The 27852-nt window shown below is 34.4% G+C and overlaps 1 protein-coding gene across 11 annotated transcripts in view; it reads right to left on the bottom strand.

The window, feature by feature from the left end:
- Positions 1-27632, bottom strand: part of OPA1 (OPA1, mitochondrial dynamin like GTPase) — a 61059-nt gene extending 33427 nt beyond the window's left edge. For 3 of the 11 annotated variants that reach the window (XM_026058040.1, XM_026058041.1, XM_026058042.1), the window contains exons 1-18: positions 24365-24451; positions 23959-24055; positions 22605-22712; positions 21383-21436; positions 20670-20737; positions 14931-15041; positions 10165-10218; positions 7306-7410; positions 6206-6292; positions 5084-5197; positions 4640-4720; positions 4135-4209; positions 3668-3739; positions 3433-3532; positions 2752-2882; positions 2148-2220; positions 1985-2057; positions 1117-1232 (exon numbers count right to left, since the gene is read on the bottom strand). In XM_026058040.1, coding sequence (XP_025913825.1) covers positions 1117-1232; positions 1985-2057; positions 2148-2220; positions 2752-2882; positions 3433-3532; positions 3668-3739; positions 4135-4209; positions 4640-4720; positions 5084-5197; positions 6206-6292; positions 7306-7410; positions 10165-10218; positions 14931-15041; positions 20670-20737; positions 21383-21436; positions 22605-22712; positions 23959-24034 — 1498 coding nt within the window. In that variant the 5' untranslated portion in view covers positions 24035-24055; positions 24365-24451. Of the gene's footprint in view, positions 1-1116; positions 1233-1984; positions 2058-2147; positions 2221-2751; positions 2883-3432; positions 3533-3667; positions 3740-4134; positions 4210-4639; positions 4721-5083; positions 5198-6205; positions 6293-7305; positions 7411-10164; positions 10219-14930; positions 15042-20669; positions 20738-21382; positions 21437-22604; positions 22713-23958; positions 24056-24364; positions 24684-27323 lie in introns of those variants that run through there. The other 8 variants (XM_026058045.1, XM_026058044.1, XM_026058050.1 and 5 more) reach the window with 6 other exon arrangements.
- Between the last annotated feature and the right edge of the window lie 220 nt (positions 27633-27852).

Here is a 27852-nt window from a genome sequence, read left to right as displayed (position 1 = left end):
AGCTAGGATACATCTACCATTAAATTTGACTGTTTCAATGTTAAACAAATGCATTTCTTTGGAACTATACATTTACCAAAAGTTTTCTCTGTGGTTGTAAATATTTCACAACTTGAAAAATACTACATTCAAGTAGTAGAACATTGGGGAAAAAAACGGTACAAGAACAATTTCACAAACCTTCATATAACTTATTTTAAAAATCTTACTTTCACAGCATTTCTAATTCAGAATGATTCAGAGGAGAATTCATAATCCAAAGTTACATTCACGTGCCAGTACAAGCTGGTAACTGACTGGCTAGGTAGAAGCTCTGCACAAAAAGACCCAAAGGTCTTTGCTTGTGAACAGCAAGCTGAACACAGGTGATTAGCACGGCCTTGCAGCAATGATGGCCAACTACACGCTTGGCTGCATTAGCAAGACCATGTCCAGCAGCTCAGTGGAAATGACGGTTCCCCTCTACCCTTTACCTTTGATAAACAGCACTAATGAAAGATTCCGGACAGATTGCTACTTTAAAAAAATAAAAATTATTCATGTAGGTTAAAAGGTAGCCTTAAATGATCCAAATCAGATCTACAACTCTAAGTATTTCAGTGAAGACTATTTATAAAAGGTATTTAAAGACCTTCAACCAACAGATTATTTTCTGTCAATCCATATACTAAAAACAATGTACAAATATTCATTTAAAGCATATCCTGATTTATTACTACCAGTTATTTGCCAGTTCATTCTCCTTTACAGCTAAATTAATAGATTCATTAATACAGGAATCAACTGTTTGGCCTAAGCATTATTGCAACGGTAAAATCAGATTTCTGCAGCAGGAAAGACTTGTTGTTTTATGCTTTTTTGCCACCTGAACAGAAAAACTGGGTGCAATACTGTACTTCCTAGCCAATATATGGAGGAGGTAAAAGTATTTGATCATCTGACATGTGATCATGACATCATCATAATCTCAAGAAACACTGTAATCATATAAAATGCATAAAACACATGGGCCCAAGCATGTTGGCAAAACAGGGTTATATGTCTGTGGAAGAACTGCATAACAGCAAGCTGCTCTTTCACTTGGTCTTGTGAAACACTGTAGAAAAAGAAGTTTACCTTTAAAAGCATCTGCCTGCTGCTCCACAGACTCTCTCACCATTTTCCAAAAGCAATCTGACACAGCAAGACTTAAGTTTTTTGTTGTTACCTGGTGCGCCTTCAGCATGCATGTCCTGGAGAGAAAGACAGCTATAGGAAATTCTCCTATTTATACTCATCCTTCCCTGTCCCCATTTTCTCTTCACAAGAATAAAGCTTTACTTCTTGTGCAGAAGAATAACATGTCAATGTGCACCTAAACTAAAATCCAGGCTCTTTCTCCAAAATACTCAATGCAGATAATCACCAAATCAAGGGAAAAAAAAAATCAAAAAATAAAAAACACTAGCAAATACACTGCAACCTCTATAATAAAAGTTTAGGTACTTCATTCCCAAAGACTATGCAACTTACTTTCCTGAGAGGTCCAAGCTTGTCACATCAAAAATCCTCTGTTCAATGAACTTCTGACAGAATACTCAACCCTTTGAGTGTAACACCATCCTCACACCAAGAGGACTGATCTTTAAAATGCACTAAAGCTAGTATGTAGGGCTGGATTCATTCCTCCTAGCTGCCTCAGGTGCCTAAACATAGGTCAGGAACTTGGTTCTTCTGGAGCCAATGAAAAGATACAGAGGCTCAGATCTGCAGCAGAATGAATCGCTGCCTGAAGGTGTGTGTCTGTCTCTCTCCACTGACTTACGAATGTGCACTAGGAAACCAGGCTAACTTGTTCACCACAATAAGATATTTAAATTTAAGTGGAAGAGATCTCAAATAACATTCCCATACTGCAATCCTTGTAAAAAATCCAACTAGAAAAGCTGCTGCTAGCATTTAGCAACATGGATTCATTTTAGTAAAAGAATAAATAGCAACGTACTTTAACAGCTTTGAATTTTGAAAAAATTCCTCTTCATATTCTTTAATAGAGTCAATACTTTCACTGCTGTTTCCTGGAGAAAGAAAAGAGTGCTGCAACAGTTCCATTTAGACAATTATTCTATGCTATCAAGGAGAAAATAAGTAGAGGCACAATTCTTTACCTTTTCCTGTAACAACTGCAAAATAACCCAAAGCTTTCATTGGGAAGAGCTTGCCTTCAATTATTTGCTGGATCTACAAAAATAAAAAATAAAAAAAAAGGTGACTTTGTACAGAGACATTCATTCCTTCACTGCAATTTTAAACTCAGCTCTAATTATATGCACATGTAGATTACTATAAGAAGCAGTTTGTCACAGGACTGTAAGTTCTACTGGTATTTAAAAGAAAGAAAAAAAAGATCGCTAAAAGGCATGAAACTTAGTAAGGCACAAAATAGCTAAATATAAAGTAAAGTGAAAAAAGCAGCAGAACTTTCAAAGTACAAGAGAGAGCAATCCTATCGCTAAATATCCTAAAGCCTCCCAGGAAATGAACTTGCTCATGTGGCCTGCATGAAAGGAACTGTCTGCAAGCTATAGTCAGGCTGTGACTTGACTGAACTCATATAGCTGATCACTAAAAGCAAAGCCTGAGACACATTAAAACTATAAAAATTTGTATTAAATACAGAAATAAACACTTAGAAACATGCAAAACAGCTAGGTCAATACTTTTGACTGTGTCTCAAATTTTTGTGCGTGTGTGACTTTAGTTTCAACTCACCCTACTTGGGCTAGCCACATTTTTCTCAGCAAGATCAACTTTAGTCAACACAAAAATTGTCCTTTTTCCTTGGGGATCCATTTGGCTGACTAAGTCAGTGACAATACTGCGTTCTGCATCCACTGATCCATCTATAAAAGAAAAAAAAATACATATACAGTTATATTTTAGGGACTACAAAATCTAACATCCTGAACATGCAGTACTGAAGATACAGAAGGCAGGAAAAGAGTTTCATGTTACAACTGAAAGACAGTAAAATTACATCTGTATTCAGCTTTTGGTACATACAAATAGAATTTTCTTTGTTCCCAGCATCGTAAAAATTTGGTTTATTGTAGTAGGATAAGTTTCCACCAAAATTAAAATTTACACTACTTACAGGCTTGTTCAAAATATTAAACTCTACTATTGTCTGTTTTCTTCAAAAACATTTTTGAAGAAATCTTGAATTTGATCATCGTCATGTTCTTTTTAAGTACTAAAAATCTTACTGAAGTTTCTTTTTGCTGCTGATACTAAAAATGCCTTAATTTATAAACAGAAATTCCACAATTGGTACACAATACAAATTCCCACATGTTGAAAAAAGAAATAGGAGAGTTTCATATAGAGCATAAGAATCAGAACTAAAAAAAATAATAATTTTGCTACTTTGATTACCATCTAGACTTCAATTACCTTGAATACAGAGGATGATGGCGTTAGGATTCTGCATATAGGCCTTGCTGATGCTAAAGATAGTTTCCTTTGTATCTGGAGCCATACCTGATGTCACAGTCTTCAATACATACACATATATTTTAAAAGGGGAAAAAGAAAACAAAGATGTCAAAAAAAAAAAAAAAACCCACACTCACCAATAACGATACCTTACTTACAGATCTTACACAGATTTATCTTACTATGTACTTACACTAATGACACCAGGTAAATCAACCAATACCATTCTCTGCAAACCAGGACCTTTCACACTTAAGGAGATGGTCTGTAAAATAAAATTGAAATGTACATACATATACATATATAAACACACATACATATCTACTTTATTGCACTATATACATAGTATAATATAGATAGTGTAATATATATTACATATGTACACACATGTAAAAATTTCATAAACAGATACATCAAAACACATATTTACACACACATATGCTTTAAACCAGAAACAGTCTGTAATTTGAAAAAGGAAGTCAAATGTTATATTCACGTATTTGTGACATAAAACTGATATTAACAATCCAAATGCACTTTGTATACAGCAAAATCTCAAGTATATACAAGCCGGATTGGCCACAGTCTCATATTTGAAGGAACACTTACAAAAGATCTGCACATAAAGATATTTGGCACTAAATATTTGGCAGGTCTTACCTCAGTGCTAACAGTGCACCCTTCTTTCACACTATTTCTCATTCTGATTTCTATTTCATTTCTCAAAGCTGCAAGCTGTTTCAACAAAAGCAAAATGTCAAATGTAAATTCTTCATAATCGTGACACCAACATAATAAAAAAGATGACCTAGGGATTATGCAAGATCTTTGCTTGTAACTGCTGCCTAGGTCTCAAAAGCATCTGGAAAACAAACATGTTGAATAACTAGTTTGGTAAATGGGGCACTAAACAACAGACTACCTGCCGACCCTACCCTTGCATACTCCAAAAAACATCCTGACACAAGAGCTCTTCCTCTATTTTACGCACTTCAGTACTAGCCAAAACTCATACTGAGAGATAAGTCAGTATTTAATTTAATACACTGCCCCATTCAACATGTTTCACTCTAATAAAACAGGGTGTAACAGCCCATAAAGACATTTAAATTTTCAGAGAATTAATCAGTAACACACTAACTTCTAGCCACATCTTTATACTTACATCCTCTTCCTTGGTCAGATCAAACTCCCGAGAGCTGTCTTTGAATAAGGCCACATGGTGGGGACCTTCGCTAAGGGTTACCTAAATGGTGAAAGCCTTGCTTGAGAAAGCATGGTAAATCTAACACAGAGAAACATCAGAAGTACATCACACATATATGGCCCACTACAAACATACAACTGTATGTTTGCTTGTAACGCTTATTTAGCACAGGACTACTTATAGTACAGACTGTACATACAGAACCACAGGAACTACTACTACTCTGTGATAGCATGTATGGATCTTATAGAGGCCTGCAGAAGTTCTGTCATTGACTGCAACAACTCACTTGATTAGAGGCCATTTTACAACCAAATGTTCATGTAGACTTCATTAAACAGTATCATCAGAGAAAGTACTATATGGTGAATTCTGATACAGAGATTATGATGCATTTCTTACCTTAACAGGGGAACGTGTCATCATCTCCCCAGACCCTCGAGGGAATATGCGAGCTTGGGCAATCATTTCTAACACACTGGTTTTTCCCGCACTTTGATCTCCAACAACTACCACCTTAAGTGAAAGTTTAAACAACCATTAGCTTTCGGCAAAACATTTTGGAAGCTTAGATAAAAACTGAGTAAAAAATACATTAATCCATATCAACATAGGCTGTACTACGTTTGATAATAAATGCATTGCTTTAAATATGGAATCCTTGAAGGAATGCTAACTTTTAGTCATGTAAAAACTTTCACTTTTGCTTAAGCCAGCAACAGTTCAACCAGCAGCTAGCAGCCTGATCTGCCAGGACATCTGATGAAGAAGAGGAGGAGCGCTTGTCATTCTCATGGCTGACAGTTCTTCTCTGCTCCTGCCAACTCCTTTCAGCAAGGTGAAACATTGAAAATTATTCCTCTGGCAGATGCTGCTTCTGCACGGAGAAGACTAAATTCTGATGAGCTGCTGTCACCTCCCCATCTTCCTACCTTCCTATAGGTACCACAGCAGGCTGCGCAAGCAGGAAGCATTCCTGCCTCTCCCACACACCAGCAGTCAGGCTAGCCAAACCCCCCTTCTCAACTCCCCCTTCCAATGGCAGCACTACTGTGGAAAATGATGGGGGGGTACCTTACCTTCTTGGCTCCACAGGTATACACTCTGAAAATCATACTCATTTTACAGTGCTGAGAAGGTTGAAGTGCCCTAACTCATACCATTTAAAAGCAAAGGCTGAGCACAGCAGCAATATCTAGATCAAGTTTTATCTGTGATTTGGGACAGACTCAGTGTACTTGCATGGGTTAGTCTTGTCATATCTAAAATAGAGAACAAGTCTCAAGGAAAAATGCTGGAGTTACAAGAAAACAGTCTAGCTCTAATTCTGAATTATTCTGGAATATAACTAAATGTTCTATTCAATTATAAGACTGGTCTTTCAGTAAAAATTACGACTAAGTTGCATTTATATTAATTTCAAATGCACAACACAGCACCAATAACTTGCTTTTGCAACCTAGCCTCTCCATAAAGCACTGATAATTTTTACTAAAAGTACAAATACCTTGAATTCTTACTTACTCGAGGTAGATGATCTTGAGTGTTATAGCTGGCATCATAATCAGACAGGATGTCAAGTACTTCAGAATACATATCAATCAAAGATTTCTAAAAAAAACAAAACAAAAGCAAAGAAAGAACACTCCACTGATTGACAGAACAAAGACTGATTTTCAGAAGACTTCATCTATATGTTCTGTAAAAGTGTGTTTATTCTCTCCTAAGCATTTGAATCCTAAACTGTCTATACTGCAGCACAGATATCTGTTTTACAAACTTCAATTTCCAGCAAAGTAAGCCTTTGTCTTCTGTGGACAAAAATGCTGCAGTTCTAGGAAAGGACAATGTACGTATTTGCAGAATGAGGGGTCTTACGTAAAGCTTAAGAGAGCAAGAGCACTCAGACTTGACAGGTTCCAAGCTAAGGAGGTGAAATCAGTTCCTTCCATTAAACATCTAGACTTAAGTTTCCAGCTGGCTCAACAGTAAGCATAAAAAAGGGGCACAGAACTATTAATTTCAGTCAGTAAAAATAAGAAACGAACTCATTGTCTTCTAGTTTCTAAAGGAAGAAAAGATCCACAGTGATCAGCATGTGACATGCAAAGAGAGGCAGAAAAGGTCCCATTTTTAGAGTGTTCAGGATGTTGGCAAACAAAAGCAAAAGCACACTTAGTTAAAACTCCATGAATTTATATGGAGCCATTAAAAGACACTTTCCTAACTGCATAACTATATTCCTACCAGTTTTAATAAGACCCACTACAAGCTGTGAAGGTATTGGACTATGTATATATAAAGAGCTGAAAGCATATTTATTATCAAATGCAGTGAAGCTACATCAAAAAGTCCAATCCACATTTCCTACCTACTTAGAAAATTTATTTAGTTAGAACTAGTAACCTCTCTGTGCTCTTCAGCTGAAACTACCTTTAGAAGTCATACAGTTCAAAAAAAAGATTTATAAAAGCCTTAATATTTTTAGCTAAGTGACATTTTAACACATGGATATGCTAAAACAAATGTTAAAAGTTAATTGAATTACCAAATAAAATTTAGAATAGCATGATGAAATCCACAGCATAATTATATTTCTATGCTGATGTGTAACACACAAGTACCTTTAACTTCCTCTGATGAATTCCCTTGTCATCTCTTTGCAGTACCAATTTTCTTAATTCTTTGTTCTCCTTCTCTAATCGCTCCAGCATTCGTTGGTATTTGAGCTTCAAAACAGTGGTACAAATATACCATTATAATTATAGAAATAATAAACTCACATGAGCAAAACTTTACCAATGAAGAGTATATTACCCTTCAGGCAAGTCTTTCAAAAATATAGAAACCTGCATAATCACTGAAGTTTATTAAAATACGAGACCATCAAGAGAAGACTATTAGGAATTTTTTCCTCAGCAATACCACACCTTGGCTTCAAAAGTTTTAATAAAACCACAATGTTCAAATTTGGGGACACACAATTCAATATTTAAACAAGCATCATTTTTACAGGAGCTACACATTCTTGGTCAGACAGAATTTAGTGTCACTGGAAACTCTGATTGCTCAATCAAGATCACAGGGCCTAAATATGACTTTGCAAGCCCAGTTTAGACCCTTTCTTCTATACTCATCCTCAATTCAAGAAACAGCTGTACCAGCTCAATCCCTGTTGAGAAGATTATGACAGAGTCCTCTGAAGGTACRAAATGAATATAGTTCTGACACCTTATTCTGAAAATTGTTTTCTGTTGCATGCAAATGTATTTCCTCTGTGTATACTTCTAAGTGCAAATGGAATTTCAAGCTGTCATTATTAAAAACATAAGTAATAAATGCTTTCAAAACTATCCAGAAGTAATAAATATAATAAAATACAAAGAGGTTATAAAACACTGTGTCAAAACAGTTTGGCTGAGTCAGAGAGCAGATCAATTTAGAAGCTTACACATACGAGAAAAGTAATTGTACATTAACTTGAGAAAAGCAAAATGACGATTAATATAATTAATATGCATAATCACTGAAAAAAACTAGGTAAAAACTAGGTTAAAAAAATCTAGTTCTGCCTTGATGATTAAGGTGATTAAAGCTTTAGTGCAATGAGATATGCTGAAGTTCAAGTTAATGGATGAGACAGAAAGGAGGAGTCCTAATTGATACTCAGTTTGCACTGAAAAGTCCAGTTAAGGTATATAACAGGAAGCCGTACCCCAGCCTGTTCCTCCTTCGTAAGACAATGAACCTAGAGGGCTTTCTAAACAAGAGCGTAAGCCACACACTTGAGGAAACATGGTCTTTGTTCTCTAAGGATTGTTTAAGGGATGAAATATTTCTTTGCAAACTGGATGTGCAGCTGCACACTTTATTGCCCAATATTATGAAAGCTACATTTCAGAAGGGCTCTGTTGAGCTCAGGTATGAAAGTCTTAATGGAGCTACTAAATAAAGGACCAAATTTCAGATAATATGAAAACTTATTTTTGTGACCTTGTTCTTACAAGACATATGCTCATACTTACTTGTAACTTTGACAGAAGATACTAGACTTCTTACTATTTTACCTTGTCTGGCAGTAAACATAAACTTTATGTAAAGTGAATGCCTACAAGTCACTTTGTTTCCATATATACAGAAATTCACATACAAATGGACTTTCCACATGTCTGTCATTGAACTTCTGAACTCTGGAGTATGGCATGCACTTTCTAAAATGCCCAATCGAAAAGCAGTGATCCTAAAGTTAATCCCTGCAGGTTTCTTCCTTTCTTGCCAACCAATAAAGCAAGCTTCTTTGGTAAGCAACAGAAGAAACACTGAAAATAGGACTTCACWTGCAAAAGCATACTCTCTCTCAGACCAGTTTAAATTAGGACAACTAAACTAGGAAGAAGACAGACGCAGAAACTGCAGGAAGTTTGGGGTTTCAGAAACAATGATTTTAAAAATGCATATTTTAAAAATCCTACCAATAGTTGTCATTGTTCAATTTTTTTAATTTCTGAATTTTTTAAAGGGCATCAATCTGAACAGTGTCATTCTCATCAGTTTCTTAGAGGGCTTAATTGATTTTTTTTTTTTTTTAAATCCCAAAGAGAGGGCACAGGAAAAGCTTTTAATCTGCCTGTAGCAATTTTCATACCATATAGTCCAATCACAGAAACAATTAAAAGAATTGTTTACTGCTTCACAAAACAGACGTGTTTGATAAACACTGCATGGCTTAAATGCATATCTAGCACTAAAATTGCAATTATTTTTCTTGATGGAAGAAGAGAAAAAAAGATATTTTGGTTCTTTTGAATACCATTCTACCATTATCTGAATATCTCATCCCATATATTTCACGAACAGAATAATCTCTACTTCTATTTTTGGTCCTCTGGTATCTGATCAGCAAATGCACTTAAAAGCTTCTTCACTCTACTAGAAATGATATTTCCTAGATTAAGGGATTAAAATGCAACTCTTTAAGAAGCAAACTTATTTCCTTTCTGCAACAAAATGTGCCAGTTAAACATACAAGATATCACAGATGGATGTATATATAGCACTGAAGTTACAAAACAGAACTGTAAAACATTAAAAGTAAATCTAATATGCATTATAAGTTAAAAAGTGGAATATCACAATTGTAGAGAGGCAAGACAACACTTCTGTCTCACTTTACCTTTCAGAGATATATAGTGTTGAAGGCGAGGAAAGTATTAAGGGAAAGTAGGACTGCACATTCACCTTATTCTTACACTCGCCTATATGCTGTCAGTCACTGTCAGAAAAAGAATAATAGACTGCATGGACCTTTGGTCTGAGCCAACATGGTCAGCACTGTGTACTGATGCACTCTGAGATCCAGCAATAATTAAGAAAATCTTCATTTTCCCCAAATATCTCACATTTCAGGCTTGTTTTTGTCTAGTAAATCTGAGTTTGATGTACACAAACCTCTACTTAAGGCACTCATAACTCAGAAAAGTTACCTGAGTGCGTAAAAGTTCTTCTTGAAGTTGGTCAATCTTCTCTTTGTCAGAGACCTACAAAAAAAAATAATCATGACTCCTGACACATGGTTTAGTTTATCCACTGCAAGTAACCAAATCACAGACTGAAAGCTTCATTCCATGTAAGAAAATTGACTTTACATGCATCTTAAAGTAACTAAATTCTTCAATTAGCATTTGAGATTTAATGCTGATGGAAACTTCCATTTGCAACAGGAGGATTACACGAAGAAAYTTCTAAGTCCCAGTGCATGCAAATGCAAAGATTAACCATTCAAGACTTAATAATGGAAAAGTAGGTTTATGGTGAAGCAAAACGTTGTTTTGTGCTCAAAGTTTTCTGGCCACTGGCTTACATGCAGTTTAGTGGTCAGACTGTCAGGTTCTTGGATGTTCGTATTTGGAATAAGAACAATCTTTATAGGATGCAATCACTAAACACCTGCTTGCTATAGAAATTACTGAATCTTCACTATTTCTGGAAGTTGAAGTGGATTCTTACTTCATATTTGTTTTTCAAATTGTAATCCTAAACATTCATGCTTAACTTCATAAATTGCAGCTGGTCAGGATAGTCTTGAAGGGTTATTTTACAATCATTTAGATGACATTAAAAACTGGAAGAAATTAGGAGATATTATAATACAAAACATTTTGAAGTTCAAGGTAAAATGTAAAGATCGGGCAGACACATTCTTAGTCAAATATTTAAAAAATAGGTTCTTCAAGAAGACATAATAAAAACATAGATGTTCAAAACAACCCATTTTTAATAACACAAGGACAAAAGCATGAATGGTGCAATACAAATTCTTATCATATAAATACTTATAAGCAACATAAACCTAATGACTGACTGATGAAATATTAAATTTAGAAAAAATGAGAATCAAAAAAATTATTAAAAAGAATGTTACAGGTAAAAACTTCAATTGGAAAATAAAGATTATGTAACATTTGCATCTCAAATTAGCTTCACATCAGAAAGAGCACATCATTTAACATGCAGAGAATATTGATCATTTAGAAGTCACAAATCAATTTAGTTACTTTAATTGCACGTGTTACAAATTAAAAAAAATCACATTCATAGCAATTGACATTATTAAGATACTAAATTGTAATACAAAGGATTATGTATGCATCTTGCAGCAGGCAATCCCAGCTGACACTCCCATCTATATCCAATTATATTCTTATTCATTATTAGATCCCTTTAAGCAGCAAAGGAGAGGTGCTGCAAATTTATCTCCTTATCGCTTCTGCTAATTAGTTCAGTTATAGCAAGGGTGAATTAGAAACAGGATGAGCTAAGCACACAGACAATTTGATACCTGCAGCAACAGTATGGTATATGTAAATAATCATTTACAAATACACACACTTTTAACATCTCAGAGACATATGGGGAAAATAAAAATAGGCAAAGAAAATAGCGAAGCATTGGAAATAGGAAAAATAAGAAACTACAGGGAAGAAAGGAAAACAAAGTGTTTCCATGCAGTGCAGATTCTCAAAGCAGTTAATATTTTTCCACTCTTTGCTCTTAAGCAAGCTCTTCCTGAAAATATTTCTGGAGCCTTGATGCATCTCTGAGGTAGGTATAGACAGATGAGCTCTAACTCCTCTCATGTGCACTTGTCTTATGTGCAGTACACTAATGCTAAACATGGCAAGCAAAAATACTGCACTCAGATATATGTTGCATGATCTGAAGGAGAGAATTACCTAGCACTACACAATAATCCTAACAAGAACAATTAGGTATGTTATGTCAGAAACAACGAACATCTCTAGAATGATGTATATGCTTCAGCATTTGGTTCTGGTGTGCTTTGAACGTTTAGCTGCAGTTAGCATACTGAATATTTTGAGCATATAGTTCATAATATTTGTAGACATTTTTCAGTGTTTCAGCCAATAAAAGCTACAACTATCATAACATTATGAAGTACTAATAGAGTCATACATGCCTAATCTATGATTTTTATTCACTAGAAAACACATCAACTATTAAATATATGTGTATATACACTTATCAATTTATTTGCCTGATCCAATTCAGCATGTTTTGTATGTCCAGTGTATTCCTTCTTTCCCCAATGCCACCATAACAGTTATAAAAAAAAGAAAACTGTAGGGCAAATTTTAATCAAGTGATACCTATTTACTAAGATTATTACAAGCTCTCATTGTATTCTTTTACAGAGATACTCATTTTGTACAGCAATTGCTTTCCAGCAATCTTTGTCGCACATTTTATAAAATAAATGCCTCTGAAAATCTGGTACCTTTGAAACCATATTTACTATTTCTGTATATTTGTTAGCCAGAGAATAATTCAAAATTGAACATCCACTGAAGAAGTAAAATGATTTCCAGTAATATAACTGAAAACATCAAAACCCAGCCAAAATGCATTTAAGAAGCAGCCATGCAAATTCCTGCTATACAACAAGAATAAACTATTCCACTAAATATTTATCAACAGGCTGACCCCCCCMMAAAAAAAWAATAATAATAATAGGAAACAACTACATTTTTGCCTTTAATACTGTCTCATGATTATAAGTGAGATGAGTTACCGGTATCTCTCATTATTATTCAATTTACAACTGAAATATATTTAATACTGAAGAATTAAATTAAAATGGAAAATTTGTAAGTAAATCAGGCAATGGGACTTTAAAGAAAGGCAATGAAATGATCATGTTCTCTAGTAGGCAGGCAAGCAAGTGAATTAAGTTACAAAATAAACAAAGCTAATTATGGGAGCATAAATGAATTCGGCATAATTCATGCCAAAAGGGCACAAAATGATTTATTTCAATAACAGTAACAATTTCTTCTTCCAAGGGAGAATTTGGATCAATGATTGGAATCTTTAAGTTATATCCTTATGTCAAGGTGTTAAAGAAAATGGTTTACCATATCTTTCAATTTGTTTCAAGCAAAAAGATTAGTGTGGCAAAYGACACATTCCTTGTCATTAGATGTGTATACCAAACAGCACACTTTAAAGTTAAATTAGAGTTTTTATATGCAAGGACAGTTAGGTTTTCAACACTGAAAATACATGGAATACCTGACATTGTAGGACAGGACAGCATTTACAGGGATAGCCCTTAAACCTATTCTACAATTCCCAAGCTGTGAAATTAGTTGCAAGAAAATGATAACAAGGCAGAATTTCCAACAGAAACAGATGTAATATCAAGTTCATATTTTCTTTCTTTTCTGATGCCTTTTAGTATGTAGACACATTTTTAAATTATCAAATACTGTACTGCTTTTTCAGTAATTTTTACATGTTCATATAATTTATCACAAACTTCAAGCTACAATTCCAAACCCCAGCTTTCTCAATATACAGTATACAAACTGAAAAAGCCTGAAGGAGTCACCCGCATCAAAAAAAGAGTAAGTAAACAAACAGGGAACGTTTAGACTACTGAAGACACCTAGGCTTTCCTAGTAAAATGCTCAGCTGGAAGGGAATGAATGTAAGAATGAAAAAAACTCTTTCCCCTACTTTATATAACACCTTTTGAGATAAAATGCATCTCAAAAGTTTGTATTTCCATTATATTTCATTATACAGTGTTTAGATTCACCACTGAGGATGGAATGCATCAATGTTATTTTAAATCTAGAGAGGATAGTAGCTAAATAAATTTGGAAAGTGAAAGATAAAGGAAAGACTACCTTTCATTACTTTTTTTTATCATCATTATTAAAGGAAGAGTATCAGTTTAGAGTAACCAGGGGTTGTAATTCTAAATCATGGCAAGAGAGTAAAATACTTGAATTTAAAATGATATTCAGTTTCAAACAGCAAAGTGATTTCCTCCAGATGTTCTACTAAAAAAGTATGGTAATGCAGCACTATGTCTAAATGTTTGATTCATACTGTGATAATCTTCTGTACATCTGAAGATATATCCCACAGAAAGAGGAAGTTCTGTGTCCAATGTTCAAATCCAAAACTATTCAAAAACACAAGGAATCAGAAAGATTTCTTTGGGCACAGAAACAGCCAACAAAGAAACRTGGTTAAGAATTACAGGTTGCAACAGATTAGACTACTGAAAATTTCCCAATTTAGGAAGTATTTCCAATTCATCTCAGCTGCTACATTTTGAGTAAAAAGATTAGAGCTTAAATTAAGTAAAATCATGTGCAACAATTATAGCATATCAAGATAAACTGTGCTTTGCAGTGGAGAGTAGATGAAAACACCTTTGATGAATATATTGTAGAGACTGTTACTAACTGCAATATCTAAATGCCTGTGCAATATTGCTTCTAAGGAGCTGGTGCCATTATCAGACTGGTTACAGTATAAAGCAGGAAAAAACGTTCCCAGAGAAATATTGCCTGTGAATACCTATATTTTTACAAGACATTGCTGCAAGAAGCAGTAGAAAAAACAAATTTTACTTGTTTTGACTATTCAAATATTTTCCTTAAATCCATTTTTAAGGTAAGAACTATAAATATCTTTTATAGAGGTACAGAACATACAATTTCAGAAAGAGTTACACAAAGAGCTTGTCCTGCTTTTAACACCATGCTTTAAGCAACTAGGTTAAACTGAAACAGGACTATATACTTGCAGTAAATTTGGCCGTAATAATTATTTGGGCCCATGATTTAATTAAAGTTAGACTCTTCTAGCTCAAATGCAGGATGCTGAGGTGTTTGATTAGTGTGAATACAGTACATATTGTCCCTTAAGCCATCACCTTTCGCTTCTGCTGGGAAGAGCCCGTGTTATATTGGCCAGCGGCTCTGCGTGCGTCTTCTTCATGTTGCTGGATTTGTTGTTGTAACAGAATGAGTTCACCAAGCAGACCCTGCCATGAGTTTATAATAAAAAGGAGAGGAAAAATTTGGGGTGTAAGGAGAACAAAGTTAAATCAAAGGGCAGGACAAAGAMAGATGAAAAACAGGAATGAATGGGTCAGTTCAAACAAAATGGAAATTTCATTTGCAAGATCTCTTGCTAGCTAGCTGGGACTGCAYATAGCTAGCAAAACCATGCATTTTGCAAATCCAGGTAGAATAAAACATTTAGCTACAATAAACATTTAGCTAAAATTTTATAATAAAATTCAACTTTAAGTCAGCATTTAAATCCTAAAAAAGTTCAACTACTCTGGCTTTAAGATATTGTAAAGGTTTCAGCATCCCATTTCAATTATTCACACCAAAAGTTCCTAAGTATCAGCTATTTTTCACAACTTAACCATGCAAGTATTTCAACAGAGCGTTTTTGATATGCTACACAAAGTTGTGCAATAATTAATAGGCTCAACTGTGTTGGGAATATGCAAGTTCTTATTTTGTTCTTGCTGTCAGCAACATAGATGGTTTATCAAAAGGTGATTTGTCCTGCTACTTAACCTTCAAACTAGAAGTAAAATAGTTCCTGGAGCATAAAGAAAATCTCTCTCTCATTTATAGCACACTGCAGTTTAAATTATTGCTGTCATAGTTCTTCCTGATCACTTCAAAATCCCTGAAATTTAATGTTTATTTCTTTACTCATTCAGCATTTCTGTGAAGTTTAGTTTTCTTCTCTTCTCCTTCCATAGCAAATAATCTTGCAACAGTAAGTTGTTTTTCAAAAAGTCCACACCGGTTCAGAGATGCTATGCCAGCTTTCACTGGAACTTTATTTACAATTTATTCCAGAGAACGTAGATAGAATTATTAATGAGCTATTTAAATAAAGTCAGTTTAAAAATACTATATTTTCTTCTAAGAAAACATTCAATAAAACAAAAGGTTTCAAAACATTCATCACAGAAATCAAAACAAATTCTGAAATAGAACTTTTGGATAAAGTATTCAAGACCTCTATGATCAAATTGTATGTTTGTTGCACAAAATACACACACAGGCATGTACACATAAGGGTAAACCACACAGGAGAGAATGGATAAAAGAGACACAATCAAATGACCAAATGTAAATATTTGTAAAAAAGTGATTTGTATAGCATTGCAAGAATAGAAAAATCTTCACATTTGTATTTTATTGAGGCACTTTAAGTATTAACTAATATCTACATTGCTGGATTAGAAAACACATTGGAATTGTGTCAAAAAAGAGGCCAAATACAAGTGACCAGCCATGTGGTTTCACTTCCATACAACAGGAAAGTGAAACATCCCCATTGCTGCACTTAACTATTACAGGAATAATAGTATTTCACCAGCTGACAAATAAAGAAGTTCTCCGTATGACCTGATAGACCCCCTTTAAAAATTATGCTATGAGACAGACACAAGAAAAAAGACTGAACAAAACCTGCCATAAAGAACTTTTAGCATTTAACAGGCACTGTAACAAAAGTTGTGTCAAGTCATCAACTGTAACTCTGTCTAATGGGCAATTACTTTCAAGGATATCTGGTCCAAATGCCTTATTCCATAGTGAAGTATGAAAAACCCTCTAGAAATAAAATTAACCCATTTAATAAAACATTCAAGTTAAAAAAAAGGGTATAAAATGCTGAGGTCGATTTTCAGTAACACTTCCCTCTTCTTTGTGCATATTAGTCAACAATGTTATTTCCTTTGCTTTTCTATTTTCTTACTCTATCAGTTACAATTAAAAAAGCCCAACAAACTTGAATGGCATAAAACAGCACACACAACGTCTACACTGGTATGAACCAGAACACAAACAAAAATGGTTACCTCTCTGTCAGTGGACATYACCACTGTTTCCTCCCCTGCCAAATCAACCATTCCAGTGTAAAATTGTATTTATTTTAAAGAATTTTATCTAGAAAAAAAAGAATGCTGATCAATGGGATCTGAAATTGTCTACAAATTGTCTATAATCTTATTCCCATTATCAAAGAAAATCTAAAGGAAAATAACACTAGTTGACACACTTGCAGAGTGACAAACTCAGCAAAGACAGCAAGAGAATCTATGTGCATAATAAATAAGACCAAATAAGTCAAAACAAGTGCTTACACTCTGTCTATACTTTTTTTAAATCAAAATGCCAAAGGCATTATTTTACATTGAGTTAATATATTGCAGTTCAGCTGAGTACGACTATCTCCTAAAAAATTATTCATGACTACAGCATTTATGTTCCAGCTAAGGCCCAGTTGTTACTTAGATCTTTAACTTGTCCCCTTCCACTAGCTCCCACTGATTTCAATGAGACCACTCAAAAGAAAAGTTAAGTCACATGAAAGCCCTGCAGGAAAAAGAACTAAACGCTGAAGAAGGAAAAGAGGTGAAAATCCTCTTGAGATAAAAAATCCTATTGTGACAGACAACCTGTTGGCTAAACACAGATTACTTGAAAATGGCTTAGAACTTGATAAGCAGGCATTTACAAGGACACGAGCACCAATTTTCTTATCTGTGTTGCATATGTTCCAGAAGGTTACTTATACTACTGAAATAAGCTACGCCTGATGTCTATAACTTCCTTACACAGTAGTATTATTGTCAACACTTGAGATGTCTTAACTTGGAGCAGAAAATTTTTTCTTAAGGGTTTTTGAGAGCCATTTATTTGTTAATGTAATTAGCTCAATCATTTTTTTTGTTTACAAACTACATCAGCATGTAGTTTTTTATTTTTCCTTTCAATGCATGTCACTTCAAAATGACTTGTAGAATATTCAATTACTATTCTCAAACTAACTTTTTTTTGGTATGTGTGTGGACACAAAATGCAGGCAAGACAGTGCAGACCTTTCATGTTATCTAAATTACAAAATACGTATTTTAAATAGAATCCTTCAGTTTGGAACTGAAGCTGCTTGAGAGGGACTTAATGGTGATTACTAACCCAGGACTGAGGCTAAAAGGAATAACAAAGATTGTATAGTTTCCTTTATTTTCCTGCCCATTTGGAAATAATTAGTAGGGAGGCTGCCCTTAAGAACTTATTAATTGCCAGCAACTTATCAATACAAAAATGAAAGTCACAAGAATTTAGGTCACAAATAGGTCATGAGTTTTCTGAAAGATACATCAGATGCTACACAGACTATTTCATAGAACTAGAACATAGTCGTAGTACAGCATTATTTTCAGGTCTATCTGAACTGCTACCTAAGGAGCAGAATCGTTATCTGAGTCAAGTGATACGTGGTATTCCTTATCAAAGCCTCTTTTTCCTTCTCCATCAGTTGGCTGCTGAAGAACTGCAGAATTCCTGTACTGCTTCTTATACTTACTGAAGGTGACCCTCTGCTGGCTGATGAAGGCAGTTTAAGTATTGCCAAATCCTCAATAGTGAATCAGGTTCTCCAAGTCATGATATTTTATCAAAGTATCAAAGGTACAGAAAGGTTTGTGCTGTCAGTTTTGAATAATACACATTGAACTATTTATCTACCTTTTAAGTCCCAAATCAACAACTGAGTCACATTTTCACACTCACTTCATCACAGCTATAATGAGAAGTATTCTTTAAAAACTAGGCTAAGTTACAGAATTTGCTTGCCATAAGAGGGAGCTGAAGCTCTTTAGGAAGATTTTCTTGAAGATAACCAAACAATTTAAGGTAATTTTCTAAGAAGCAAACACTGCCATTTCAGTAACAGTTTGAACTAGTCCCACAGTATGAAACAGATACAATACGATAGAATATTTTACTACATTATAGCTTTATAACCCTCTTCTCTCCTCCTTCTCTAAAAAGAGAATTTCTTATTTAATCCAGGTAGAAACTGATTTAAACCCCATTTATTTAATTACTTATCTGAACACTGCTGTAATTAATCATTGCCGATTCATCCTAGAGAAAGCTTTTAGAGCCCCGTCTTAGGACAATGTTCAATAACAATTCTACAAAGCATTCTTCCAAATGAGAAATTCTTAAATCTTTATCCAGTTACTGGATCTTTTCACAAAGAAACCTGGCTCATCAGCCATCAGATATACTTAACATCAAGCTATAGCATTTTATGCGTTCATACAATTACAATTCTTAAACTAGTATTGATTGGAAGTGGAAAGCGTTCTATGAAGAAAGGCAACCTAATCCATTGTCTAGAAAATAAGTAATTCTGCTTGTCAATAAACCAAGTGATTATTCTATGTTAGATATACATAAGTAAAGTGCCTTGTTTGAAATACGACCATAAAAACTGAACATATTGACCAGCAAAACACCACTTCAAAAGCATAACGTGCTGGATATAATTGGAATAATAAAAATTAATAACCCAGACCAAATTTTGTAAATCATATTGGTTTAATACAGGCTGATATTTTCTCTTTCAGCCAAAATTCAGTTGGCAAAATTAAAATGCAGTGGTCACTGTATTTGAAAAAACAGAATAGTAAGTATTAATGATATTAGTGGTACTCAGCACAAAACTGAGCTAATTTAGCTACCAAAGACAATAAATTAAGATAACCATTCTTCAAAAAATCAATAGTAGTTTTTTTTAAACAGTGAAATCTGTGCTAAGCCATCAATCAAGAAACAACAAAACTTAATGTATATACACAGCTTACTGACAAGGGGGTAACAAAAAGCTATATTTGTTTCTAATGTAGAAATCTGTCACTGTTACAAAAGGAAAAACTGACTATAAAAAGTGGTCTTTGTACAGGTTTCACTATATATTCACATGCAGAATTAACATAGAACAAATGCATACATGCCTGCACATGTACAAATGTCTTTCATGTAAAAGCCCCATTTACAGTTCAGCAAATGCTAGGAAGTTTTCAGTTGCAAAAATAAATATAATATAGTTTCCCCAATATATATTGCTGCTGTTCCAATTAGTTTACAAATTTTTCAAATGTACACAGGCAAAATGAAAAGTCTTATAGAATAAACAAAAGTTGCTGTTTAGCAATTTAATAAAAATAAGATCTGCTATTCATGAGAGCAAAAAATTAAACTTTACTTTCTTTACGGAAATGAAAAAATGATAAAACAATTATCAAAATATAGTAAAACTGTTTCCAGAAAATGTTAAAAAGGTTTTATAGACTTTCAAAATAAAGAAAGTAAAAGGACAGAGTGCTTTAAGAAATACAAGCTTTTTATTAAGGCAAAGATCCGGATATAAGAATCACAAGCCTGAAAACACCAATGGAAAGGAGATTGCAAGTGGAAAAGCTTCAAAATAACTATAAAAGTCTAAACCAACATCAGTAATAAGCTATAAGCTCGAGTGCCACTAGGAACATGCCTTAGAAAATTACAAATGCACACAGGATGTTTAAAATGACATGTTCATCACAATCCAAGATCCTGAGAATGTAATTTTGAAAGATTTTTGACTGCCTTGTATCCCACAATATGTTTACTGTCACTACACTGTTTATATATTAAAAACAGCAATGCAGTCTCAAGCCATTTTCAATGATAAATTCTATTCAAGCTGCTTTGAATAAATATCCACAACTAGTTACTGAAGCACTTTTTAACAAAAATACCTGATGTCAAGACATTTTTATCTTTGAAAGAGAATAATTTACCTTCTTGTACTGTTTGTCATTTTCATATCCCTGGTCTGTAGCTCTGAATGCTGTTTCTCCTGAAGAACCTAGGACACAATTACAGAAACTCATTAGAGCATCCAAAATGCACTCAAAAATTCTCAAACTACAACTAATTAATACAAAATAAAAGTTTCAACACCTAAGTATTATAACATCAATAATCTTTGAAGTTGCAATCAACCCAAGAAGATTTACCGTACATAAAGAAATTGAGAAAGAAATTCAGTTTAAAATTTATCTGAAAAATACGTAACCAATCTAGTTTGTGACTCAATTAAGTTATTATAATATGGGAATAGGCAACTTCAGCTAGACTATTCAAGTTCTGAAAGCATTTCTTTAAGTGAATACATTTTGTTAGGCATCAGATCATAGTACCAATTCCATTTTGTAATGAGAAAAAGAATACTCTTTCCTATTGTAAGGCCATAGGTTTTCCAAGCAAGCTTCTGAAAAATGTCTGAAATAAAAGGCATCTGCTAAGGACTGTGGCAGAGAAACATCAACTATTCATTTTCACAGTGGGATCTCTGTATTTTTAGAACAATTGGATGATATTTGTAATTCAATATTAAATTGCTGTAAGTAGTTTTGTTTGCATTGCTATTCACTTGCTCTTAGTATAGCAGTGTTCTAAGAACTTGCTTTAAATAGGCAGGTTAAGGGCAGTAAAAAGGGCTTTTACACACCTAACAACAGAAGCAGATCAGAAGCTCCTATGACTTCACTAACCAAATTGTAACCTGTGAAAAATCAGCAGAAGAGGGGAAATAAAAATTATAAATACAAAACAAAATGCAAAACAAAGATGAGGGATCTTTGTCTCATTTGGAGGACCACACAACCATTAATAGCAACTATGCCCACGTGAGTATGATAACAAATTCCATTATAATAAGTAACATCTCTTAATCCCAGTCAAAAATATACTACAATTTTAAACAGCCAAAATACATAGGAGATTGTCATCTACTGGTCAGTGTTAAACTTGATCCCTATTTAGGTGCTTTCTGACTCTTTAATAAAATGAAAAAAATAGTCTCACAACACATACACTTAGAGCAACAACTATGACACCTCATAGATATAATCTTTCATGAATACAAATTTATGTGTTTTTTTAATTATTTACATACATTAGGAAGGATCTTTCACTCTATTACAAGAATGATTGCGTGAAATTTTGAGCTGTGCTAAAGAACAAGAAAGATATGAAGATCAAAACAATCATTTCTAGTTTTCAAAAAGAAGTCTAGTGATCAGGAATTTATTATTTAAATCCTAAAATTTGAAAAATACTTAGCCTGCTAGTACATGGACACACTGAATTGACAATACTTTCCACTGTTTTTTTCTGGAGGATTTAGAACTCCTACACACTCCTTTGGTCTGCTGTCCCAGAAATTTAGCCCCTACCTAAACTAAAACTTCCAGAAGGTCCTTCTGGAACCCTTCCTTCACTCAACCCAAAAGAATACCTTAGTTACAAATCTCTTATTTCACATGCTTCCAACATTAAGAACCATGGTTCTTTAATAATCCAACCCTGTCCTCCTGTAACAGCTATGGTACTTGACTGCTCAGTGCTAATCTCACCTTCTCCAAACTCCAGCTGGAAACTTGCAGCTCTCTGAAACAATCTAGCTTTCAATCTACTTGTTTAGAGTTGAACAATAATTCTGGTTTTCTATTCAGTTACACATTTTGGTTTTCAGTACTTGCTACTAGAATTCTTGTTTTTAAAAATACATTACACTTACCTGTGCCCAAAACATTTTCAGATGAGGTATTCAATGAAAGGCATGCATTTTCAGGATCCTCTTTCTTTTAGGTCTAAAGATATATCTGTGACCTCATCTTGTAATAATATACCTTTTCAAAATTAAAACTAAGCCGAAAAATTGTTCTCACCAGGAGAAAAAAATCCTTTCAGTGAAGTGAAGCTCTCTCCAATCTTATCAAAGTCAGGCAGAAGTCTGGCAAGGTCATCTGCATCAGGAAGCGCTTTGATAAGTTTATCTAGGAAAACAGGGTAACAACTGATGAGTATTTTTTCTACTATTTTTTGTTAGCAAGAACAGCTTAAGCTGTCAAACTAAGCAAGTGTTTCAGTATATGGCTTTTTTTGGTTTTGTTATAAAGAATTTAAAAGTTTCTTTCTGCATGCACCTCTCCCCCACCCCATTATTGTTGGAAAAAGTTATCAGATCTGAAAAACAGACTGCTTTTCTAGACTTTGAACTTGCTGATAACTTAGTTGCCTTACGTACTTTAAAATTCTGTGAAACTTGTTGCTGCTTTTCACCATGTTTCATACATTATTCTTCCATCTACTTAGGAAATGGTGTTTCTAAATTACAGGACACCATAACTGTGGCCACTTTGCATAAGTTTTAGGGAAAGCTTACTTTTCCAATTTCATATACAAGCCAATTTTGTAATCCTTTAGAAAATCATATTAGTTTTACAGAATACAAAAATGTAGTATTCACTAACAATATAAACAAGAAAACATTTGTCTCAGTTATTCAATCTCTACATTTAAGATTATCTATACAACACTCATACATGTAGTGGAAGCCTTCATAAACATTTTTAAAAAAATTAACACCACCTTAATACCCTGCATATATAAGAAGTAACTCCATGTTTGTTTCTTTACATTTTTATCTTTCATCGGAGCATATGTGCTAGAAAACTACTGTAACCAGAAGATTCAGGAAAATTAAATTTAAGGTTCTCTGTTTCTTTATTCTGTGTCTTCAAGACAATTTTGTAGCTAGGTAGCTTCACTATTTCTTTTGCATTTTCAGTTAGATCTGTTAATTATACATATCTTTTATTGTCTATTTATATTTTTTTCTTATAGGAGTCACCCATATAGAAAAAAAGAATTTTGTACATACTTCTACCAAAACCTGCCAAAAAAATAAGTCCTCCACTCATACTGAAAGTCTCCTCTGAATAATGTTAGAAAGTTCATGGCTGAATGGATTGAATGTATTCAATCTATACATATAATGGATTGAATACATTCTCAAATTACAGGATAGATTATGGAATGTCAACACTAAATGACGCTTAGTTTCTTCCTGCAGAAACATTGTTACAAATACCTTGGCAAAACACAACCCAAACCCTTTAACAATTCAAGTTCACTCAAACTAAGCTATGAAAATACTATTCCAGTGGAGAGAGGCATTGAGATCCTATGTCCTGTGTGCTAGTCTTCAGGTACAGAGTAACACTTTAGTTTTTGTGATACCGAAGTCAATATGTTCATCAAGCTCCCAAATGAAGTCAGGAACAATCCACTTATATTCATCGAGATCAGGCATCATGTCCTTCCACTGATCGTATGTCTAATATGAAAAGGAAAAAAAATGTAGTAGAAATAGAAGAAATGTATGTAGATAAGCATATGAGAACATCTACTGAAAATAATACATCCATTAATATAAAACATACTAACCCACCACCTTTTTGATATGAACCATACTACTTAGGTCCTTTTAAATCCGTTCTAGTTCTCTAAACAATGTGTTTCCTTTTTCACTCACCTCAAACCCTTACTGCCATTAGTTAATCAAACAATGATATTCCAAGAATACTGTTCTGAAACGCGCAACAACAAACACAAAATGCATATAATAGCCTCCACAGATAAATACCTTCTTAGCTGTATAACCACCACCTACAGCAGATCCTAATACAAGATAGCGAAGTTTGAGAAGCCTTGAAGCTAGTCTAGCTAGCCAAAAGTTCCTGTGGGACTGGAATCCATATTTTACACACAAAAGTTTTGTTTTCCTTATGGGAAGACGATTAAGAGAAGAGAACAGCTGAACAGATATCCTTAGTGGAGGTCTTTGAAATTTTGAACTTGGATAGTAGGGATGATGTATACTTCGGGAAATGAGATGCAAGTTTTGAAGTGGTGATTTTCTTTTTATTCCATAGCTGCTATTTGCTAGACTCCGGCAGATGACACTAAGAAAAAGAAATAAAAACTCTAAGTAACAGATGTCCTCAACACACCATTAACTCAATAACCTCTTTAGAAGCATTTCACATTACATTTTAGCTGGTTACAGGTAAATTAGAGCATCATTCTAAATGTACAATTTTCAGCTGTCACTGCTATGTTATAAGGAAAAAAAAGCTGCAACAATGTTAACAGGTATACAATATGAAGTGATCACAGAAAGAAAACCTTAAATACCATTTACTAAGTTTGTTGTTCAGTGAATTTAACTTCCACACTGAATTAAGGCAAATGAAATGTTTGTTGTAAAATACATTTGAGGCAAACAGGGGCCTAGAGTCCATAGAAGACTATGATCAACTTGCAATGTAAAAAAAAGCATAACAGTTTTGTCTATCTTGTTACACAAAACAAACTTATAAAGAACATTAAGTTTGCAGAGGACTTTCTAACTTCAAAAAGCAATACACAGATGAAAATTCCTTTTGCAAAATACATTGATTTTTTGGCAGAGCTGACTCTCCCTTGGAGTTGAAGGAACTAGATGATATCTTCCAGTTTGTTTCACTCTTATTTTCTGTGGTTCTGAGATCACAACATTATTGTTTTGTCTTAGGTCATGCATAGACAAAATTACTTCTGGACATGGCTGCACTGTGGTTGATGAAGATTCAACAAACTAACTCAGATTTATGCAGGATGGAAAATTTCAGCCTGAACTTGTATTTGGCAAAATAAAAGCAAGGTTCAGCCATGAAAAGCACACATCAAACACAGGAATTTTGCCAATGCTGCCCATAATAAAACATACCTATAAGATGGAATAAAGCTCCCTGTATACTTTCAATTACTACTATATGCATGCCTTGATATTTTGTGGTAGCTTTGCTAGTCTAGAGAAAAGTCAAGAGATCTGGAAAAAGTGATTTCTTCTATACCAGTCCTTTCTCATCATATCAGAGTGGTTAATATTAAATCATTCACAGAATGCAAAATATGAGTGAAGTTACAATTCTTGAAATTAATGCTTATTTCTTGATTTTTTTCAGGATTTTGAACATTATCAAGTGTATTTACTTACAAAAGGGACAAATACAAAAGAGGAAAGTGCTCATACCACTGAGAAGCGAAATAATTCTAAATGATTTAGGATTATGAGATGAATAAAGACATCTTAAACAGAATACATAAATGAACTATATGAAATGGAAAATATTACAGCATTTCCTAATAACAGACTCCATAAACTGTACAGTTCTTTGCCTTGAGATTTTCTGTGTACTCAAGGGAGCTGAATACATGATATTCTCTTTTACAGGTGTATTCTTGTATGCCCAAATAACTGGAAGATGGCTTTGTTATAAAAGTGCTTTTCATGCAGCAATTGAACTTTTATAGATGGAAGATAAGTTAAATATCAGAATTATGTGAATTCAGATGTTTTCCTCTCTTAAAAGGCCACTCTAACAACGTCTATGTATAAAAATTGCCATTAGGGTAACGGAATGCTTGAAAGAAGGTAACTCCACAGTTTGTTGTTATGAAACTCCTCTTTCACAAAAGTCAATATGATTTTGAAATTTATTCTCTTGCTGCTATAATTCTTTATACTGTTTAGGAGGCTGTGCTTCTGCAATAAAAACTTAATATCTAGCAAGAGCATAATAAGCAGAAGCAGGATAATCCCCTCAAGTGTCTCTCTGATGACAGAGTCAAAAATTAACCACAGATAATACCAATAAAAAATGGCTACAAACAAAAACAAAAAAATGAAAGTGCCTCCACAATAGAAATGCTTCAACTTCTGCTTTTGAAGCCAGTTTTTGGTAAGCTCATAAGAAAAAAGCAGACAATTGTGCCATACTCCTTTTGTTTTGGCTGTCACTGTCATTACATAGATATTTAGTCCTTTCAACAGAAGTCAAGTGGTAGTATATACTATGACAGCTATTTCTCATTATTAGTCTTCACCTAGATTAAAGGAACTGTTTTTAATTTTATCTGATTTCCTTGTCTATGATTGTTCTTTTAAAACACAGTGTCTTTTATAACATTCATTCTGCACAATTAACTTGACCATAAAGTTGAGTTCCATCCCAAAGCACTATGGCCAGAACTTGATCAACTACTGCATTGCCTTTTGAATGTCATCTCACACATCAAATCCCACATGCTTTAATTGCACATGTAAAATTTTATATTTCATGAAAATAAACCTCTACTCCATCATTGTACAAAATTTCATTTCCTCCTTCCCTTTCTTCTCCTTCTGCCAATAACTACTGATGAAAGCTGACAAAAGAATCATATTAAGATCTTCACTGAAAAGTGCTGTTAGATAGGAAAGGGAACCAAAACAATGATATTAAATTAAGTGTTTCAGCAGCCTTGAACTTAAAGCCTCTGGGAAGCTGTTTTTAACAAAACAAATTCAGCTTTCTGGACCCAACTAGCTCTACCATTGGAATCTGCCTGATTACAGGCCAGCAACCAAACTACTCTGGCATGGCACAGAGATTACAGACCACTTTCTCTTATCTTACCAGGTATCTATTACTGTGATAGCCATGCACTCCACCTGGAAGTCATAATGCCTACATTTTACGCACATTGCTCCATTTTAAAAGTTAAAAATTAAATCTCACCTCAGCTAGGACAAAGTTTCTGTAAAGTTCAGTTTTATACATCTTTGATAGCTATGACTGCAAAATAATATTTGAAATATAACCAAACAAAAATCACTGTATTATTTTCTTTTGATTCAGTACTAGACAGCACTTATATTCCTACTACTGCTCCCAAATCTTCAGAAAAACGGTGCAAGATTACAGACCACGCAGTTTCACAACTCCTGTCGGGAATTATGCAGGAAACCACAGAAAAATAACATGAATGTAAGGCAGCCGCTTGGGAAGGCAGGCGGCGGGCGGGCAGGCACCAAGGCGGCCGGCACTCGCTAGGGCAGGGACGTGGGAGGCGGCCGGCTCCTTCCCACCTCCCAGCGCCCGCACCGGGGCGGGGGCAGGGAGACCTCCCGTCCTGGCGGCAGCGGCTCCCCCCGGCAGGCCTCGGGGCCATCACGGGGCCTCCGCGCCGGCCCCCAGCCCCTTCCCGCCGCCGCAGGGGCCGGCGCCGCGGTTTCGGCTCCCGTCGCGGCCCGCTTGGCCGCACGGC

The sequence above is a fragment of the Apteryx rowi genome, unplaced genomic scaffold (genome assembly GCF_003343035.1).
Source record: "Apteryx rowi isolate R43461 unplaced genomic scaffold, aptRow1 scaffold_142, whole genome shotgun sequence".
Lineage (NCBI taxonomy): Eukaryota > Metazoa > Chordata > Aves > Apterygiformes > Apterygidae > Apteryx > Apteryx rowi.
Note: the sequence above shows the minus strand (reverse complement) of the source record. Positions and strands in the feature narration are given on the sequence as shown.